The sequence below is a fragment of the Octopus sinensis genome, linkage group LG7, assembly GCF_006345805.1.
Source record: "Octopus sinensis linkage group LG7, ASM634580v1, whole genome shotgun sequence".
In the NCBI taxonomy this organism is placed as follows: domain Eukaryota; kingdom Metazoa; phylum Mollusca; class Cephalopoda; order Octopoda; family Octopodidae; genus Octopus; species Octopus sinensis.
Genome location: NC_043003.1, coordinates 90,207,374 through 90,231,001, shown reverse-complemented (window position 1 = coordinate 90,231,001; position 23,628 = coordinate 90,207,374). Strand labels below are relative to the sequence as shown.

At 36.0% G+C, this 23,628-nt stretch overlaps 1 protein-coding gene across 1 annotated transcript in view; it reads right to left on the bottom strand.

The window, feature by feature from the left end:
- Positions 1 to 1,563: 1,563 nt before the first annotated feature.
- The window catches only part of LOC115214195, a 47,129-nt gene continuing 25,064 nt past the window's right edge, over positions 1,564 to 23,628 (bottom strand). Inside the window, exons 3-4 of the mRNA XM_029783296.2 lie at positions 13,949 to 14,071; positions 1,564 to 3,908 (exon numbers count right to left, since the gene is read on the bottom strand). Of these exons, the coding sequence (XP_029639156.1) occupies positions 2,799 to 3,908; positions 13,949 to 14,071 (1,233 nt within the window). The 3' untranslated portion in view covers positions 1,564 to 2,798. The remainder of the gene's footprint in view (positions 3,909 to 13,948; positions 14,072 to 23,628) is intronic.

The following is a 23,628-nucleotide window of genomic DNA, read 5'->3' as shown; positions in this document are numbered from 1 at the left end:
AAATGCTCAAGTAATGTCCGATATTTCTTTGAAAGAGTTATTCAATCCTTTTGATACTATAAAAAGAAAGATAGCAGGGTAGCACGATTCGTAGGAGAGGTTAGAAAGTTAAAGGAGGAGGAGGACAATGAAACATTGTAGTTAAGTTAAAAGAACAAGACAAGAGAAGGTGAAAAAAATGAAAAAGTGTGAAAGAGTTTCATCCTCCTCCTCTAACTTCCTAACCTCTCCTACTAACCGAGTTACTCTGTTATCCTTCTTTCTATACTATAACCATGTTGCCTAAGGTACGCCAGCACATTATCCTTTTGATACTAAACCATCTGAGACCAGCCTTGGTTCTATCATACAAATTACTGTTTTAAAGCAATCCAAATTGAACTTTCTTCCATCAAAATTTGATGTTAATTAACATTCCAAATACAAGCTTAATAATGACAAAGTTACTTTACTAAATTCTTCAATGTTTTCAAAATGAATTAAAATAAAGGCAGTGGATTTCAACAGAAATATGGTGATGGTAAGAAAAAAGTTAAATATGGAAAATTTTAAGTATTTATAAAATATGTAATAAAATGATAATAATATAAACAAGTTACTTTTTATTTCTTTTTAATGTCAGACCACTTAATAGGTCACTTGTATCATTGAACCAAGAACTGTCTCAGGCAAGTTGGTATCAAAAGGGTTAAACTTTGAAAAAAATTTTAATATTAAAGAATAGTTGTCACAATATTTTGAAAATAAGAAAATAACACTGTTCTGTCATTTTAATTAAACAGTTTGGAGCTAATAAGAGAAATGTCCATTGTGAGATATAAGGTCTGAATATAAATTTTCTTGGTTTTTTTTTCAATGTTCTAGTAAAATAAAAATTAACATAAAAGAAAATTAATGGTTAATTTTTTAAAAAATGTTCATCATAGGTTAATCATAAAAATAAAGTAATTTTGCTTTTTTCTTGTCCTCTCAAATTTGAAACATTGCTTGGAAGTTCTAAAAAGCATCATAGAAACTATGAACATTGATAGAAAAATTATTTTAAGTATAAAATTGAGAAAAGAAAACATTTTTAGCAATTATTTTCTTTTATAATTTTGTTTTATTTTTTCAATGAAAATAGTATTTAACAAATACTGTTTTTTAACTGACATTTGCATGAAATGAAAATAGGCAAAAATTGCATAACTAAATACTTTACATTATATGACAATAACAAATAAAACAAACAAACATAAAGAAATAATACTAGGATGATTGAAATGTTATCACAAATAAAGACCTTTTTGGGAATAATGGAATGCTTACTGTACAGAGCTTAAGACTAATTCCTTAGTTGAGTGGAATTAGGTAACTAAGCCGTCTGATCTGAAACAAAAATTTATGTGTGTGTGTGTGTGTTTATATATATATATATATATATATATATATATAAATAAATATATATATATATATAAACATATGAATGTGTGTGTGTATATATATAAAAACATGTGTGTGTGTGTATATATATATAAACATATGAATGTGTGTGTGTATATATATATATTAGTGTTTGTTTTTATGTTCAGTTATAATAAAAACAATTTGACATTAATCTGATGGGTTACTCTATACTTTTGTAGAGTAAAAATTTATTATTCTTATACAAGAATATTGAGAGTGACTTTGAAGTTTGATCCAGCTAAGTCCAACGATAGCATAACTGGCTGAAACTTCGAAGTCTCTGTCAACAACATTCTTGTATAAGAAGCTTAAATATATATATTATATACACACCCAGTCAGATATTTAAGAAAAGAAAGAAAGAATGAAACAATACTTCAACTGCCAAAGGTACACCATTGAAAGTTTTAAAATGTACAGATTTTTGAAGATTTATTAAATATGGAAATTAACAAATGAATATTTACAATGGAAATATAAGGATTTTCGTTGTTAATATGAGATGAAATATTATCGTTAGTATTATTATTAGTAGTTGTGATAGTAAGTTAGAATTAAGTTTTTATGTACACTAAAAATATTTTAGTACAGAACAGAAAAAAATGTCTCCACAAAACTTACATATATAATAAAAAAAAAATTAAATAAATATTTCAATATGTTGGTAAGGATTGGGGAATAAAAGGTAAGAAACCAAGGAACCCACAATTTTAACCTGGTTTTTGTTATTTCAGTTCACTTATGTAATATAATTTATGCTCTTACAAACAAGAGATAGGGAAAATGAGATTTATTTACCACACCTTGGTAAATGTAGAAGCAGAATATATATTTACATGAGTTTTTGAAAAGAAAAATTATTTTAATTTATAATATCAATGATAGGTAATTAAAAATAAGTCCTGACCATGACTTCAGCAACCAATGTCCTTCAACTATTATATACAAAGTGAACTTATTTTAAATGAGTAAGACAGTGCACACATTGTCAGTTGACGTGGCTACAATGGAGATAACTGTAAATTTATCTGTCATGTAATGGCTAGGGAGATCAAAGGAAAAGAGGTTATTAATTTGGAAAACTATTGAGATGTTTTTTCTAATTATTAGTGAATGATGTTTGCTGTTAATTAATTTGTTTTAAAAAAAGTGTTAATAGCATTTCTGCAACAACAAAAAAAACTTTTAAAAAGTGGTATCAAATGGTAAATTAATTAACTATGGAAAACCCAAATCATAAACTAAACTAAATTTTCCAAACAAAAACAAAATTAAATCATGAATACATTCCTACATGACTGTTACATGTTATTCTGTCAAACTTTTTAATGAAGTCGGACTGTTACATTTTGTCAATGACGTTTAGGCCAACCAAACTTGCCACCAAGTAAACTACTGTCATAGTGAACATGGAGTTTAGAGTGAAAAACATGAAAACTGGAGAGAATTTCTCGCTCAATTTTACGAAAATATTTACGAGGTGTAAAGCCACTCCGAAGAGACCTTGCCAGAGTTATTAATCTTGGTCGAAATTTAGCTTCAGACATGAATTTCTGAAGGAATTCAATACGGGAAAAGACTTCCTGTTGTTGTAATGAATGAAGACGCCGAATACTGTTATTCAAAACACTTCCACCAAGACAAAGCTGAAAGTGGTATTCCCAATTAAGTGTCTTAGGAAGTGGAGTAAAACAAAAGCCAACTTCACGTATGGCAAGTAACTGTTTCTCTTTCAATGATGCTAACTTTAAAGCAAATTTTTCTAAATACTTTGTAGCAACTTTTTTCTTACAAGACAGGGCAGGAGACAGCGATGACAAAGGTTTAGTAAACATATGTATAACAGATGAGAAATTGTGGCTCATGGGAAATTTTGAACAAATTTCTGGCTTCTTTTTCATACAAAAATGCCGTCGTCGTTTGGAAATTTCAAAGATTATCTTAGACAAAACACTGTCTGCTTTTGTTTCCTCTTTCATTACTTTTGGGCATATTATCCGCTGAACTTCTCTGTTTATAGATGTTATATTTGCTACAGTCAAACCTGTAGCAAGAAGTGGAGCGAAAGAGAGTTCATAACCGATATATTCTTCATCAATGTCTAGTATAACATTCTCTTCTTTTTGAATCAGCTTGCCATTCTGTAGTGACTGCAAAGCTAGGTCTTCACGAATCTTCTCGATTTTGGCATAACGTTTAATATGACATTGCGTATGAGGAATTGATTTCTCTGTGAATGGTGATTTGTTTCCATGTTGTGCAAAGCAAGTTTTTACACCTCTCTTTGAATAACTAATACAAAAGCAGATGGCTGATGTCTTTCCTGGAAGTTTCTTAGCATTATCTCTTGTTGCCCTTCCAAAATATACAAAGACAATGCTGTGGTTTTTTATATGATTCTTTGTGTCCCATTTTGGCCACACCCATATAGAATGATTGTAGAGACCGGAAATAAGTGCAGACTGTAAATAAGAAAAAAAATAAATAAATGAGAAAATATAAAATGAAAACTTTTTTAAAGACAAGAAAAATAAAGTATTCATTTCATAAAGTGATGATCAACTAATGGTACTACACCTTGTTTCAGTATCTACTGCATTCTATTTATATGTGCACATTCAGTTGTATTCATATTCAATTCAGTAAAAAAATTAATAATATTACTTTTTGGAAATCATTATCATTTTATCTTTTTAATTAGAATTAAAATCATATAATTCATTGAGGTGAATTTTCTATGGCCAGATATCCGCCCTGTTGCCAACCCTCGCCTGTTTCCAAGCAAGGTAATATTTCCCCATAGTCAAACACATTTAAAGAGAATGGAAAGGCACTGCTTATATGGTGGTAATGTGATACTCATTTTACAGGCTTAATAGATTGGTAGTAATTACTAATATCAAATGGTATATAGAGTTTTCATTTTATTATTCAACTAGCATTATGACCCGTCGTTGCCGGGTCATAGTGCTAGTGCATGTATATATGTGTGTATATATATGTGTACATCTATATATATACATCTACACATAAAATACAAAGTTATATCTTGATATCGCTAGTGATAACAATACTCAAAATATATAACAGACTGGAATTGTAGGCCCGTCTCTTGCAATTTCGATCAATTGTATCTTGTCCTCCCTCTTGTATAGAAGCGTGGCTACAATCCAGCCTACCTCTACTTCTGGGGGGACATTTTTAACATAAAGGTAAAAATAAAATATTTCCAATTTTCAAGGTTCGAGTCGAGTACTCCCTTGCACGCTCCGTTGACTCGAACCTTGCTTCTATTGTGGAGAAATTTACCGTCTCTGGTTAGATACTTGATATATTTCATAGTCGCACCAATACACTTTTCAATGGTGCTTTCCTCCAGGTGTTCAAATCTTTTTTTTTCTCTACATTGTATACTTTATAGACAATAGTCTTTAATTTAATTTATTTCGTTTGGTGGTGTTATCCTAGATTCACCGTCTTTGTTGGTGATCAATCCGAAATAGGTTTGTATTTCTTCCATTTTAATTTTAATGAGTTTGCCGCCCGCCAACGGCTGCAGCGAAATTCATTTTTGGACTTTCTTCTATCGAAGGCATTCTAACAAAAATGCTTCCATGTAAACGGTGAAAATATTGTCAATTTCCCCAAACAGGGACACAATTCAATTTTTAAATAATAACCAAAGCTCCTTTTCCCAAAGGGGGAGGGTTACGGTTTACAATTATTTAACAAATGCAACACAACAACATTTCTCTTTCGGGGAACCAACAAACATGATAACAATAGTTAAACAGTAATAATAATAACAACAAACCTTATGGTGAATCAAAAAGCAGTACGCAGTTGAAGCTATAGTCCTTTATGTATAAGAAATAAACCAACAGTAGTACTCAGTAAAAGCGGCTGTTCGAGAAAACAGATATTACATACAGCCAAACTTCATATAGATACTTAATGCTAGCTAATTAGCAGATAATCTAAAAGCTGTGGTAAAAGGTATGTGCACAGCTCCATCTAGACTATTCCATTTCTGCACGCTAATTTTATTTTTAATTTATTCCCATTCATGTGAAACCACTTATTCAAGTTCAAGTCATTGATGCAATTTTATACTAATTGCTATTTTTACTTTTGTTATGTTACGATTTAATTATTATATTATACTTTAGTTTGATTTTAATTATTACTTACTACATATAATTCAATTGTTATTATTATCTCTAATTTTTATTGTTAAAGTGAAAGTATCTGACATAAAATAGAGAAATGTTTTTGTTTCACTTTTAACACATAATACTGAAATAGTGGAGAAGATATGATATTGCTATGGGCTCGCCCTAGGCAAGAAGTTGAACATTTTTTTTGCCCATGAAACTACATGGACCCTAAGTAAGGCATGTGTAAAATTTGAATAAAATTGGTTGAGTAGTTCTCAAGTTTTAGGGAATCGTAGTGGAGAAGATATGATATTGCTGTGGGCTCACCCTAGGCAAAAAGTTCAAAATTTTCTTTGCTGATGACACTCGCCGGACCCTAAGTAAGACATGTGTAAAATTTGAATGAAATTGGTTGTGTAGTTCTCAAGTTTTAGGGAAACACACAGACAGACAGCCACACATTCTCAGTTTTATATATATAGAGAAGAGATGAGCAGAACCAAGTAATGATATCTCCCATGGATACCCAAAGTGGGAGGTTCGTGTTTCTTTTAACACAAGGGATAATTCTATCAATGATAGACCTACTAATTCTGCCCAAGTCAGGTTGGGCAGATTAGCCTGATGGTGGGTTTGCTCTCAAAGTTAGCTTAAGAGTCCTTAAAAGTGAAATATGAGAGTTTAGGGGCATAGCATTCTGTCCTATCTCACTATTTTAGCTCGTTAATTAAGTCAAAGTATTTCTTATTAATTTCATTCAGTCTGTTATCAGCCACTATTTTGTATTCCTTCAGAGTAAAGTTATTATAGGCATCGGTAGGTAGTAAATATAGGTTTCCTGTTTTATCAGAAAGAACATGTAGGTTATCAGAGAGATAATGTCAATTAATTTCTTTGGGATGTGGTTTGTGGTTCTCGAGAATTTTAGTTTTTTCACCATGTTAATGAGGTCTTTTTCCAGTTTCAGTAGTGTAGGATTGTGTGTGTGTGTGTGTGAGAGTCTGTAGGTTTTCAGCTTATATAAGTTAATACTGGTATCTCCACAACTTAAAATTAGTTCAACTTTAATTAAATCAGTATAGAGTTGACATGTTCTTTAACCTCAGTTGCCCCCCCCCCCTTATTAAATACCAGTTAAATCCAATTGATCAATATCCATAGAAACCTTATAATAAGTGAATATTTTAGATAAGTAATAAGTATATAAATATTAATCTATTTCTTTGCAATTTTCTTTTTCTTCCCTGTATTGTGGTAAAAAAAAAATTTGGTATATACTCAAAATATTCAAAAAAGTGGTATCCTTTTTGTTAAAATTCTCATTCTTAATAATCTTCTTGATTACCCTAAAAAATTTTTTAACCTTATACAGTATGATAATATTGTTTGAAATGATCTTTAAAAATTACTAGATTTTTCTCTTTCTCAAATGACTCTACCTTCCTGCTCTTAGTATTTATAAGGACCTTTATATAAATAACCTTTCTAAATAAGTACCAATAAGAAAATATAAATATCATGTAGGGTGTAATAATAATAACTTCCTAAACCTATAATATAACCCTTAATTTAAAAAAAAAGATTAGTGTATAATAGAATTGTTCCATAACTTAATTATTCCTTTAGCTGATACCAAACATCAGTCTTTTATAGATATTATCTTAACAAGTAAATATAATTTTTAGTCTAATATGTTTTGAATTATTATACTTTTTTCTAAAAATCTTCTCTATTGATGTTAACAAGCTAAATATACTTTATCATAGTAATTAAACCATTTTATCCCTTTTTCTATGATGTTCTGCCCTTGATTATTTTATTTTATTTTAAAATTAGCCTTTATTTATTTATTTATAAAATTATTATATCTCTATAAATTTCATACTCAGCTTATATAAAGCTATGCTGATATATTCACTACTTATAAAAAAAAATCTGCTTAGATTACCGAGATGCAATTCGAAAAAGCCTGCCTTTTACATACATGTATAAAGGGTGAACAATTCTATATGCTATGCAGGATACATTGGGTGTTCGTCTGGTATGTTGATTTTTGTTCATTCTTTATAAATCTTGAATTATGCTTGCACTGAGGATTAAAAAGTGCATTTGTGCACTAATTATGAAATCATGTGATATGCGGCTGAATTCTGTATTTAAAGGGCTCATTTCGAGAGTTGCATTGCTCCGCACTCAGTACTATATGTTTATTTATTTTGGTAGTTTTGACTTTAAGAGTCCCTCCTAGTGTGTGGCATTTATGTATAGTAATGCCCTCAATATAAATAAATATATTTAAGAGAAAACAGGATGGATTTTTCTCTTATGAGGATTTCCACGCAACTACTTGATAAATTCTTAAAAAGATTATATCCTAATTTTTAAATTGTAAATGTATATATATATATGTAAATGTATGTATGTATGTATGTATATATATATGTATATGTAAATGTATGTATGTATGTTCCTTGGTAATTGAGGCAATTAGAAGCATGAAGACAGGGAAAGCCCCAGGCCCATCAGGAATTACTGCAGAGATGCTCAAAATATCTGGTAGTGTCGGCTATAGCCTAGTCACCCGTATAGTTAACCAGGTAATACATGAAGGAGTCATACCCAATGACTGGTGTAGCAGCATAATAGTCAACTGCTACAAAGGTAAAGGTGACGCCCTAGATACAAATAATTACAGAGGTATCAAGCTGTTGGATCAGGTAATGAAGGTTACGGAGAGGGTCATAGCCCAACTAATTAGAGAGAGAGTTAGTTTAGATGAGATGCAGTTTGGATTCGTGCCAGGGAAAAGCACCACTGATGCCATATTCCTGGTAAGACAACTGCAGGAGAAATATCTGGCCAAAGATAAGCCCCTGTACCTGGCTTTTGTTGACATGGAGAAAGCTTTCAACAGGGTCCCCCGATCCCTTATCTGGTGGTCAATGAGGAAACTAGGGATAGATGAATGGTTAGTAAGAGCTGTACAAGCCATGTACAGGGACGCTGCTAGTAAGGTGAGGGTTGGCTACGAGTACAGTGAAGAATTCCAGGTAGAGGTAGGGGTCCACCAAGGTTCAGCCCTCAGCCCCCTCCTATTTATCGTAGTCCTCCAGGCAATAACGGAGGAATTCAAGACAGGATGCCCCTGGGAGCTCCTCTATGCTGATGACCTTGCTCTAATTGCTGAGTCACTATCAGAACTGGAGGAGAAGTTTCAGGTGTAGAAGCAAGGATTAGAATTGAAGGGCCTTAGAGTCAACCTAGCTAAAACCAAAGTCCTAATAAGTAGGAAGGTAGACAAGTCACAAACGCCTTCAGGTAGATGACCTTGCTCGATCTGTAGGAAAGGCATAGGTAGAAACTCTATAAGATGCACCAAGTGTAAGCTATGGACACACAAGAGGTGCAGCAACGTTAAGGGAAGATCTCTGGAGATATGCTGTGACTGCAAAGACCCGGGCTGCTTCCTCCACCAGTTTCGCATAGCCCCAACCCATCCAAAGTACCTGGATTGCAGAACGACCTGCAGTGCTTACCTTGGATCGTAAGGTGACCTGCTGTGCTTGAGGAGACCTATTGAGTCAAGTACATCAACATCAAAATAAATATCAAATGAAAATTGTAGTTGTGATACCTGTGCCAATGGCACATAGAAAGCACCATCCAAACATGGCCGATTATATATATATATATATGTATATATAATCATCATCATTTAACGTCCATTTTCCTTGCTAGCATGGGTTGGACGGTTTTACTGGGGTCTGGGAAGCCAGGAGGCTGCACCAGGCTTCAGTCTGATCAGGCAGTGTTTCTACAGCTGGATGCCCTTCCTAATGCCAACCACTCCGTGAGTGTAGTGGGTGCTTTTTACGTGCCACCGGCACAGGTGCCAGGGAAGGCTGCCAGCGGCCACGATTCGGATGATGCTTTTTACGTGCCACAGGCACAGAAGCCTGTCAAGGCGGCACTGGCATCGGCCACGTTTGGATGGTGCTTTTTATGCGCCATTGGCACAGGTATCACAACTACAATTTTCATTTGATATTTATTTTGATGTTGATGTACTTGACTCAATAGGTCTCCTCAAGAACAGCAGGTCACCTTACGATCCAAGGTAAGCACTGCAGGTCGTTCTGCAATCCAGGTACTTTGGATTGGTTGGGCTATGAGAAACTGGTGGAGGAAGCAGCCCGGGTCTTTGCAGTTACACGTGAAAGATATTTAGGCGACGCTCTTGGCGTGTGTATGGCGTCCAAGTCTCACTTCCATACAGTAGAGTGCTAAGTATACATGCCTGGTAGATCTTCATTTTTGTGGTCTTGGTCAGCTTATTGTTGTCCCATGCCCGTTTGGAGAGTCGGGCCATCACAGCAGCTGCCTTGCCAATGCGTATATTGAGCTCAGCATCAAGGGATAGGTTGTAGGTGATGGTAGAGCCAAGATAGGTAAACTTCTTCACCTCCTGTAATCTGTGGTCTCCAATATGTATGTTTGGGATGTACGATGTAGCCTGACCCATAATGTTGGTCTTCTTGAGGCTGATAACTAAGCCAAAGTCATTACATGCTTGCTCAAAACAGTTGATGAGCCTTTGTAGGGCTTCTATATATATATATATATATATATATATATATATATATATATATATATATATATATATATATATATATATATATGTATACATAAATATATATGTGTGTGTGTATATATATATCACGGACTTAACATAGCCCCCTCCTCTTAGTGACTGCCTCTACACCTCCCGCAATAAGCAACTTTATTTCTTCTCTCTTCTTCATTTTTCATTTCTTACTTGTAATTGCGTCTTTTATGTTGGATCAACTTCCATATATTTTATATATTTTATTGTTTTTATAATTTTTTGTTTTTTTTATTTATTGTTTTTATACATGAACACATACACACACATACTTACGTATCCACAAACGCACAAAAATCTCCCACACACTACACACATACAACATACATCCATGAACATATATACACACATACACACATGCATACATACACATACACACACACCCACATACACCCATGCACACACACACACAGGAATGCACAGAAACCTATCCCACACAACCCCATGCACACACAGACATACATACCTTTAGACACACATGTAAACGTACACACAACCACATACACACAACAAAATGCACAACCTGACACACATCTCCACGCTCACACACACATATACACATGCACACACACACATAATACACGCACACACATATACACATGTACACACACAAGCACAGGTTCGCACATATACCTCCAACAAACAATATACATACAGACATGCACACAATTATACACACATGGGCACACGCACACACGCACACACAAGCACGCACATTATGCCTACACAAATTCACATACACACCTATATATATATACATACACACACAATATATGCATACATGCGCACACACATACACATACATATACACATATAAACACAGACACACACACACAAACATGCACACACATACGCATGCACACACGCACACACCTAACACTGACAACCCCACAGATACACATATATACACCCACATACGCATACACGCACACACATACACACACACACATATATGCACACACAACTACATGCACATAGACACACACACACACAAATGAACCCACACATACCTCCCATACACACAGCACACACTCATACATACACGTACACAATTATACATACATGTATACACACATATGCACATACCAGCAAACACGCACACATACACAAAGTAAAGTAGTTATTCCCCACACGCACAACCTCTACGCATACACACACGAACACACACTACAAACAAAACACACACAATACATATACGCACACACACATACTTCAAACTACCAGTACCTTCCACTGACCATTCTTCTATGCACATGTGTAGGTAGACACAAGAGCCACTCCTACTTCATTCTTCCTTGACTTTAAAACGATACTAAGCCCAACCACACACATAGATTAACAGCCATAAACACACACAGACACACGTGCTATCATTACACACATACATACACACAAACACAAACACAGACACACATGCTATCATTACACACATAGATAAACACAAACACAGACCTGCGCGCACGCACATATCCACACTTACACACACATACCTCCTTTTCTTGCACTCTCCTGTCTTTGAAAGAACTTTTTCTTCACCCATTCCCTTCCAGTCATTCAAAATGTGACCGCATGTGTACCGTTGGCGATTTTTTTTCCTCCATCTTCCCTTCCTTAGACCTTTCCTTTTCCTATGTTTCTGACGAAGAGCTCCGCTCGAAACATTAAATCCTCTTTCTTTCTTTCTTTTCCTGAGTGTCCAATAACACTATACTTGTTCCACGTCCCCGCGTTGTGTTTTCTCATTGTGTTTTCATGTTTGAATTAACTATATATATATATATATATAAATGTATATAAATATAGGACTATGGAATACCAAATTGGCTTGCTACAGCAAGAACAAATCTTGTTTCCAAAAATGAAATCACTGAAATGGCAGGAAACTGAAGGCTCATTGCTTGCCTAAACATTATGTACAAACTGTACACAAGTTGCCTCAACCAATTCCTCCAGGACCATTGTGAGTCGAACAACATTGTGAACAGGCTGGTGGAAAGAAGAGAGTGGGGGATGTGTCAAACAACTTTTAATAAACAAAGCTGTACTGTCTGAAGTGAGAAAACAATGCAGAAACCTTGTGACAGCATGGCTTGACAATAAGAGGGCATTTGACTATCCCTCATTCATGGCTGCTGAAGTGCCTACATTTGGCAAAAGTACTTACTACCTTAATTGTTGCTATAGAGAGACTCAGAAAGACATGGACAACAATTCTTATCCTTACAACTGAAAACAGAATAATTGTTTCTGATAGTATAGGCATTTCAAAGGGAATATTCCAGGGAGATAGTCTTCTTGTACTTCTTTTCATTTTGGCACTGAATCCATTATCATTGCTACTGCAGAAAATGGTTACATGCTAGGATCTTCAACTTCTAGAAATATCAATGTAACCCATAATTTCTTTGTAGACGACCTGAAGATTTATGCTAAAAAACAACTGCAATTAATAACATATTCAGCCGATATAGGCATGGAATTTGGCCAAAAGAAATGTTCATATTTGGTTATAGAATGAGGAAAGTCAATCCCCCAAACTCCAAACCTGTGCATCAATGGTCTCTTTATCTCTCCCATTCCACACAAAGCAGCAAACATAAATATATAAATGCAGTGCTGAAAAGTGAAGTGAGTAACATTGTAGAAGTTAGCAGTTGCACTCCTCAAGAAGCACTCACTTCCTGATGATTTCCTATACAGCCCCAAAACAGCTGGGCTCTTTTACCTCAGAGAAGACATGGATGGAAAGCACTCAGCATACAAAAAAAAAAGACTATGCACGGGTATGTTGCCAAGAATCTTGAAGAAGACAGTAGAACTGACATGAAGTGCAGCCTCTCTTGGACACAAGACCACTATACCACACTTCGAGGGCTATGAGTTTGCAATCGGGGAACAAAGTACCACAAAGTACCTGGTGATTGCCACAAAGTACCTGGTGAAAAAGAGAGACAGTGACGCTCTTGTAATCCCAAGGTGCCACCGCATGTGTAGTCTATGGGAGACATCATACATGTGATTAGCAGCTGTCCTAAAATGTCACCACGGTACTACCTCCCTATGTGGCAGAATGTTGCTAAACCAATTTACAATGCCATCTTCAAAAAAGACTGTCCTGAAATAAACTGTATTTTGGAATACATTCATAAACTCCAACTCAAGGAATACTGGTGGAATATTCCTATCAAAACTTCTGTCAAATGTAAACATAACATATTGTTGTTTGGGATAGAAGAGCAAAGGTATGTACCATATAGAGGTCAGCTGCCCTGCAGATATAAATATCTCTTTGAAAATCAAAGAAAAAGAGGATCTCTATGGATAACTGCTTCAAAACCACCAGCTTGTATATCCAGACTATGAATTCATATCCATACCAATAGTAATTGGTGTGCTGGGTTTTGTTAGTAAATACTTAAAGGAGAATCTGGATAAACTGGGATTTTCAGAAAGAGAAATCAACCGGCTAATTCATACATTACAAGTGCAATCTGCAAGTGGAACAGTAAAGATATGCAAGACTTTCCTCAAGTACCAAATGTGAATTTGTCTGTGTTAACTACATCCCAAAGATGGAGTTTTGTATCTTTGTTGGAAACCTCCTCAGTGGAAGTTTTATAATAATTAATAAAATAGAAGAGACATACACATCATAAATTAAATAGTCAAAAGTGATACAAACCATTATGAAAGTATTTCTGCTGCGATTCATAGAATCCATTTGGTTTTGTGAATGCCATTTAAAATGTAAGTGACCAGGAAACAGAGAGGGCATACCAAAGTCTGCTTTAGAATCTATATGAATCTGAAAGATATAAATGATACAGAAACATAAGTCAAGAATATGAACAGATAAACAATCAATACCTAAATAATTTTTCACATAGATTACCATTTCTTCAGATCAAGACATTCAATTCTTAACCATTTATCAACGATTTTGGCCACCATTTTGTATTCAATACTGCTATTACTTATGGACATAGTACAGCACCCATGAGTTTCAGAAACATTATTTCTCACTCAGAATTTCAGAGAGTAAGGAATAAACTACTCATGTTGGTACTTAGCTGTCAGGAAACAGCAAAAAAATAGATAAATAAATAAACTCCATGATTTCCAAAATTATCCAACAATGCTCCTGATGAACCTAAACACCCTTTCATCTTTATAGCATTTTCACTGTTTGCTTTTCTGTCTTTATGTATTTTATCCTGGGTACTATGCATATTTAAACATTTATTATTATTATTATTACTATTATTATTATTATTATTATTATACATACATACATACATAATAATAATAATAAGTGGGTGTAAACACATGAACAAAATACAAATAAACAAAAACAAATTACACGAACGTATATAAACAGGATACAAATATTACAGGCATTCCCCCCCACACACACACTCACTAAACAGACGCACATAGAGATATAAGCATGCGCAAATGAAGACACATACAATAGAAATACAAAATGGCTGACACACAAATAAGAAAGAAGAAAGCAAAGGACCACTGATGCGGTCACAGGAGTGTGACGAAAGAACTCTGGCTGAAATAAGATTAAGTTTAATGTAAAAAATGAATAACGCTGAAGCTAAGTAACAGCAAATATATAGTGCATGTGTTTTTATTGGCTAAACTGGCAAAATGACCATTCCTAAATACAACTATATATATATATGCATACAAGCATAGTGCTAGTTTGGTATAAATTTGTTAAATTAAAAATTTGTGGTAATAAAACATACAATGACATATTAAAAAGACGAATTAAAATTTCAGAGAAAAATACATAGAAGACAAATATACAAATTTACAAAAATACATAAAAGTTCATCTACGGAGATTAATATGAAACATATTATATATTTAAAATTGACACTCCCCTCGTCAGGATGTTTTTTACACACAACACAGTACACGGAAACAAATGCTCAATTACATACCTGCTACATGCGAAAGACCAGACATTACGTACTCCCAAAAATTCTCCTAGATACTGAATGCTACTTTATAAGCATATAATTCAATCTAGCAGCTATAGTAAATGGTATGAGCACATGTCCATCTGGACTAATTCACTTCTGCACACAATTAAATTTTTCATCTTTTAATTTCTCCCATTCATGCAAAGCCACATATTCGAGTTCAAGTCCTTAATACATTTTATACTAATTGCTATTTCTTCTTTTAATTGTTATATAATGATTTAATTACCATTTTAATAAAATAAAATATATTTAATTACCACTTACTATATTTACTATATTTAACTCAATTGTTATTATTACCTCTAACTTTTATTGCAATTTTTATTTCTAAATTTCTTATGGAATGTCGAGTGGATCTTATGCGTACAATATATTTTAATATTTATATATTACTATATATTTCTAAACGTCGGGCTTTATGTCTGTTCTGTAGATATATATGAATATATGTATGTGTTTGATCTTTCTGTGGATTTTGTAGTGCTTTTGTAGTTGCTGCTCGCATTGCCTCCCCTCGGATTAAAAAGTGTATTCCAGTGGTGGTGCCCCAGCATGGCCGCGGCCTTCAGGCTAAAACATTTTTAAGGATTTAAGGCTTTAAGCTCATTTGAGCACTACTGTTCCAGTCTGTTATATATTTTGAGCGTTGTTGTCACTAACGATCTCAAGATATAACTTTATATTTTGTAATATCTTTATATATATAAAACTGAGAATGTGTGTGTCTGTCTGTCTGTCTGCTTCCCTAAAACTTGAGAACTACACAACCGATTTAATTCAAATTTTACACATGCCTTACTTAGGGTCCGGGGAGTGTCATCAGCAAAAAAAATGTTCAACTTCTTCCTAGAGCAAGCCCATAGCAATATCATATCTTCTCCACTAAAATTCCCTAAAACTTGAGAACTACACAACCAATTCCATTCAAATTTTACACATGCCTTACTTAGGCTCTCATCCTCCCATTCATTCTCCACATTCAGCAGTCTTTCATAATGGCTTCTCCAAGCCTCTTTCTTTTCAGAATCACTAAAAGCAAGTGCACCATCATCCATTCGAGCACATTTCTCTCCTGTGACATCACAATTTTCTCTCACACACTGTCTTGCAATCCGAAATACCTCAGTTCTTTGGTCCTCATATCACTGGACATTGGCAAACTTCTTCTTTTCCGCTTCACCCTTGGCTATGGATACCTGCCGCCCAACCTACCTTTTGGTTACCTGGTACAGTTCCCTGCTACCCCAACCCTGTTCTTTGCTCTAATGGCATTGTCTACCATACTATTCCACCATCACATAACTCTAGGTCTGGAAGGGACTTTGCACCATCCGCAGACTTGGTCTGTGGCACTCAGCCAGCTGTCCCGTAGGAATTTCCAGATACCGTCTATGTCTGATGTCTGTAGCTCCTCTCCCTCTCCTCAAATTTCTTGATGAGGATGTCCCTAAATCTCTGACCATGTGAAGGTTTCTTTAGTTTCCAAATTCTTCTTTTTTGGGATTGGTCTGCTTCTTGGTATCCTTCTGGCCTCGAGCCTAAAGTCACTAATGACTAGCCTATGCTGGGGGGTACATTCTTCACCCGGGAGAGTCTTTGTATTTAAGAGCAACCCTGTGTTCCGTAGTCTGGTGAGGATGAAATCAATCTGGCTAGCAGAGTCCCCTGATTGATAGGTTATAAGGTGGCTGTCTGGCTTCCTGAAGTTAGTGTTGTAGATTAAAAGGTTAAATGCATCACAGAACTCCAGTAGCCTGGTTCCCTCATTGTTTTGGGTGCCAATACCATGGCCACCATGTACCCCACTGAAGATACCAGATTCCTGCCCAACATGCCCATTAAAGTCTCCAGCCACAAAGATGACGTCATTGCCACTCGTCTTTAAGGTAGCCTGTAGAAGGGTATCATAAAAGTGGTCATTTGGTAGCCCCGCATGTGGGCCATAGGCGGAGATAATTGTAGCTGTGCTGTTCTGCAGTACTAGACTGAGCTTAAGCATTCTATTGCATACCCTAACAACCTCTATGACCTTATCCACCCATTTCTCCGCAAGGAGTATGCCTACACCCCCTACACCATCCATGTTACCTTGCCAGAAGACTTTATACCTATATACCTTGCCTGTGAGGACCCTAGCTGAAGCTCCTCTCCATCTTACCTCTTGTATGCAGCATACATCAACCTGTCTCCTTTCAAGCATCTCTACAATCTCACTAGACCTACCTTTCAGTGTGCCAACATAGACAGTGCCAACTCTGAAAACTGGGAAGGGAATGTGGGGTGAGGTTTGGGGAGGAGGGATGTTATTCAGCGCCTGAAAAGAGAGTTGTTGCGGTGTTCGTTTTTTAGACATGCTTCATCTGTTCTCTCTTCTGACCTGGAGGTAGGAGCCAGTGTTAGCAGCATTGTAAGCATAAGCATTATGGTCACCGAACGATGTAAATTCAAACGGTGTAGCAAAAATATGGATATTCCAATGTTAAGTTAGGAGGGAGTCAGCTGAAACTGGTTGCATTTGTCCAAGTAGAGGGGGATTACAGGTATAATGGAGGCTACCACCAGCGGGGAAGGGTTCAGACAGATAGAGAGGAAACAAACTCATTCCTATATACACATAAGTGCACCCACACACAGGAGTAAGCACACATGGACAGCCAAATAGCTTTCTCCTTCACTTCATAAGGCCAAGGAAAATTCCTGGGTATATATCACATGATCACGTGACCGACCAGGCTATCAGATGTTGCTACACATCACTGGTCACAATGCACTTCGCATTGTTTTAGCCATATATATGAATATATATATATATATATATATCATCATCATCATCATCATCATTTAACGTCCGCTTTCCATGAATATATATATGAATATACATAGCCAGTATGCTCCGATGGATGTGTAATGTCAGTGTTCATACTCGACAGAGTGTAAGTACCTTCAGAGAAAAGTTGGACCTAAGAAGCATCAGCTGTGGTGTGCAAGAGAGACGTTTGCACTGGTATGGTCATGTGACAAGAATGGATGAAGATAGTTGTGTGAAAAAGTGCCACACCCTAGCGGTTGAGGGAACCTGTGGAAAACCAGGAAAACCTGGGACGAGGTAGTGAAGCACGACCATCGAACTTTAGGTCTCACCGAGGAAATAACTAGAGACGGAGACCTATGGAAGTATGCTGTGCGTGAGAAGACCCGGCAGGACAAGTGAGACCATAACCCATGACCTCTACCTGGGATGTAGCCAGTCCACTTATGCATACCTTTCTTTCTTGGGACACAAAATTCTACTTGTGAAGACCTGTTGAGGCAAGCGAGAAACAAAATCGAAATCAAAATTGACCAACATCAATGGAAATTGTAGCTGTGATACCAGTGCCGGTGGCATGTAAGCGAACCATCCAAACATGGCCGTTGCCAGTCTCGCCTGGCCCCCGTGCCGGTGGCACGTAAAAAGTACCACCCGACCATGGCCGTTTGCCAGCCTCGTCTGGCACGTAAAATCACCCACTACACTCATGGAGTGGTTGGCATTAGGAAGGGCATCCAGCCGTAGAAACATTGCCAGATCAGACTGGGCCTGGTGCAGCCTTCTGGCTTCCCAGACCCCAGCTGAACCGTCCAACCCATGCTAGCATGGAAAGCGGACGCTAAATGATGATGATGATATATGAATATACATACATACATATATATATGTATATATATATATATATATATATATATATATATATACCGGAGTAAACACATAAATGTGAAACAAGGTGGAAAAAAGAGTACTCAAATACCAGTGGTAGAGTAATATGCTTTATTTAAAGCAGCAGAAAATTCAACAAAACCTGTTACTCTGAGTTTCCTGTTGCCGGCAATGGGAAACTCAGAGTAACAGGTTTTGTTGAATTTTCTGCGGCTTTAAATAAAGTATATATATATATATATAGATAAGAAAGTTGGTTTGTGAAAGCATGTGGGTGAATATATAAAAAATAGTAAAGAGTGAAAAAACGACAGAAGGCTTAAATGTTAAAAAATATATATATTTGTGTTAATATGTCTGAAGAATATTAGAAAATTTTTTAAACAAATTTTTTCCTTTATAATGACATAATTTTTAAAGAAAGACCGGTTTCGCATTTAGCTTTTCAAATTAAGAAATTTGAAAAGCTAAATGCGAAACCGGTCTTTCTTTAAAAATTATGTCATTATAAAGGAAAAAAAATTTTCTAATATTCTTCAGACATATTGACACAATATATATATTTTTTAACATTTAAGCCTTCTGTCGTTTTTTCACTCTTTACTATTTTTTATATATATATATATATATATATATATATATATATATATATGAATATACATATATGTATGAATATACATATATGTATGAATATACATATATGTATAAATATACATATGTATAAATATACATATATATACACACACACACATATATATATATACACACACATATATATATATATATATACACACATTTATATAAATACACACACACATATATATATATATATATACACACATTTATATAAATACACACACACATATATATATACATATATGTGTGTGTGTGTACATATATTTGACATTGATGATGACTGATGTATATAAATCTCATGCATCTGATTCATTTAGTAAGCAGTTCAATTTATAGTTAAACAATTTGGAAACTCGAAAATCTTTGTACTGCTATTACAGCCAGTTGATGAAAAAATTGTCATTCTCAGGCATTTCCATGTATGAGTTAGTAGAGACTATGAGACATGATATATACTTAGTCGACATGGCATTTCTGAAGAGAACACTAATGGTTTGAAACTATTTGTACTTTATTCAGAACTGAACTTAGTTATCTGCAACACATTCTTTCATCAAAAGCTCAATCAAAAGGTTACAGACTCACCCAAGATCACCAAAAATGGTTACATGATTAATGAGAAATTATAGACACAAGCGTGGCTGTGTGGTAAGAAGCTTGCTTCCCAACCACATAGTTCTGGTCTCAGTCCCACTGTGTGGTACCTGGGCAAGTGTCTTCTGCTATAGCTTCGGGTTGACTAAAGCCTTGTAAGTAGATATGGGAGGTGGAAACTGAAAGAAGTCCATCATATATGTGTGTGTGTGTGTGTGTGTGTGTGTGTGCAGGAGGGGTGCAAGTGTGTGTGTGTGTGTGTGTGTCTTAGTTTTTCCTCCCACACTGCTTGACAATCGGTTCTGATGCTTACATCCCTGTAACTTAGCAGTTCAGCAAAGGTGACAGATTGAATAAATACCAGGCTTTTGAAAAGAAATAAGTACTGGGGTTGATTCATTCAACTAAAAATTCTTCAAGGCAGTTCCCTGGCATGGCCACAGTCTAATTACTGAAACAAGTAAAAAATAAAGATAAAGTATTAGAGGTGTGAAATGTGTGACCATGTGTACTCCTTTCCAAGGTTGGGTATGTCAACCATCTGAAGTTCCATGAAAAATCAACTGTATGCAATACCTTTCCTGCTGGACCAGGTGATTTGACTTGTGTCATGTGTGAAAGGGCTTGCAAGTCAATTTCACATTTGAAGAGACATATGGGAGCTCACAGGGATGATATTTCACAGAGTGATCCAATCAATCTAGTAGAAGTTGCAACTTTCATTTGTCATCAAACTATGCAGATCTGCAGCAGGACTGAGCAGTCATTCAAGAGGTCATAGGCAAATTGTCAGAAGTATCATCAACAATAAAGAAGCTATGTGAAGATGTAGCAGTCACCATGTGTGAGTGTGTGTGTGTGTGTACATATGTTATCTGTGATGATGTGGAAAAGTTCATTGAAAATACACGATTTATTTTTCTTGGTTTGGTGTTTGTGTGCTTTATAAATATTTTCATTTCTATCATTATTTAGATAAAATATATTTTACAAATGATGCCATTTCCTTTTGTTTTGCTTCAAAACACAGTATTGATTTTTTTTTATGTTGCTTCCAAAGTACAAAATTATTTATTGATTTTTTTTTTTGGTTTTTGTTTTTAAATTTTACATTTGCACTCATCTACCAACTGGTCTGATTTGAAACTAGGTGTTGAGATTATCGAGGAGCTAATCAAGCTATTTAATAACGCAAGACAAATTAAAGTTGTTTTAAATATATTTCAGACAACATTAAAATTTTCACTATGCAACTGCAACCTAACCACTGACACTTCCACTCCAGTTGCTTGAAAGTATTTTAATAGTCAGTTCTTACAGTTCATTGACTTTCTTGCCTTCTTTTGTGTTGAGATTTAGGTGTGTCATACTCATATTGTCATTAGCCATTGTTAATAATTTTCAGTTCTCAACACCCTTTCCTTTTTTTTTTTTTTCCTGCTTACAACCTTGTGCATATTACATTGCTACATTCAATCTTTTTCATTTTTTCTTCATTTTATTTATTATTTATATTTTATTTTACCTTCTTTCTCATTTTGAAGGTTAAATGTTTAGTTTATGCCTATCCTGTTTCTTATAAATATAAAATATATATATGTAGGCACGGGTGTGGCTGTGTGGTAAAAAGCTTGCTTTCCAACCACATAGTTCCAGGTTCAGTCCCATTGCATGGTACTTTAGGCAAATGTCTTCTTTTATAGTCTTGGGCAAATCAAAGTCTTGTGAGTGGATTTGGAGGACAGAAACTGAAAGTATCCATCGTGTATGTGTGTGTCTGTGTTTATTGTCTTTTCTCCCCACTGCCTGACAGTCAATGTTGGTGTGTTTACTTCCTTACAACTTAGTAGTTTGGCAAAAGAGATTGATAAAATAAGTACCAGGCTTAAAAAAAATAAGTACTGAGGTCAATTCATTCAACTAAAAATTATTCGGTCTAATGACCGAAACAAGTAAAAAATAAAAAAAAAGATAAAGATATAAAATGTATAAACTATAAAATATTTTTTCCATGGTGGTCTAAGTGCTAGAGATTAGTTTTCTACTGTTAACAAGCTTTCAAACAGTTGCAGCAGATCTGTATCAGTGTAGCTATTAAGAATTTTAGCCTTGAACAGCTGATATTTCTCTACAAGGCGGCCGATGCCAGCGCCGCCCCGACTGGCTTCTGTGCCAGTGGCACATAAAAAGCACCATCCATACGTGGCCGATGCCAGCGCCGCCCCGACTGGCTTCTGTGCCGGTGGCACATAAAAAGCACCATCCGAACGTGGCCGTTGCCAGCGCCGCCCCGACTGGCTTCTGTGCCAGTGGCACATAAAAAGCACCATCCGAACGTGGCCGTTGCCAGCGCCGCCCCGACTGGCTTCTGTGCCAGTGGCACATAAAAAGCACCATCCGAACGTGGCCGTTGCCAGCGCCGCCCCGACTGGCTTCCGTGCCGGTGGCACGTTAAAAGCTCCAACCGATCATGGCCGATGCCGGTCCCCCCTGGCACCTGTGCAGGTGGCACGTAAAAAGCACCCACTACACTCGCGGAGTGGTTGGCGTTAGGAAGGGCATCCAGCTGTAGAAACTCTGCCAGATCAGACTGGAGCCTGGTGCAGCCCCTGGCTTCCCAGACCCCGGTCGAACCGTCCAACCCATGCTAGCGCTGAAAACGGACATTAAACGATGATGATGATGATGATGACATTAGACATACTGACAAACACATTGTAATAAATAGCTCAAAGACATGCTGTTTGCCTCCATTCCTGAAGAAGAAGAAGAAGAAGAACTATAGGCACAAAGTCAGGATTGGGGAGTGGGAGGTGAGCCTAGTGCATGAAGTAGAAATGTGAGGAAGAGATGTAGTTTGGTTTGTTGTAGTAGAGTGTCTAAGTGTGGGTGGGACACACAACACTTCTAGAACTCAGTTTTACTGACATGGGCAGGTCTTCTAAAGAACTTCATATCACCAGACATCTCGATACATCGTCATTCCTCTGTGAGGCCCAACATCCTGAGATCAGTCCTTACCACTACATCCCACATCATCCTGCCTTTCTCTCTTCTGTGGGTACCATCTACTTTCAGTGATCAACACTTCTTTATGCAGTTGTCTTCATTCATACACATCACATGCCCAAACCAATGCAATCTTGTCTCTTGCTTGCTACATTTGATTTCTCTTATGCCCAACTTTTCTCTCAATACATTTGCACTTTGTTGTACATGTGCACTGACATTGCACAGAAGTCATTTTCCATAAGCATTTTCCTTCTGCAATTTGCTCTTGTTAAAACAGCAACCTTTGAGCTGCATTTTCATCTTGGGGAAGAAATGGAAGTCTGCAGGTGCTAAATCTGGTGGATAGGGTGGGTGTGGAAATGATACTGTGTTGTTTTTGGCGAGAAACTCAAGATTGAGGAGGGTTCAGTGACAGGGTGC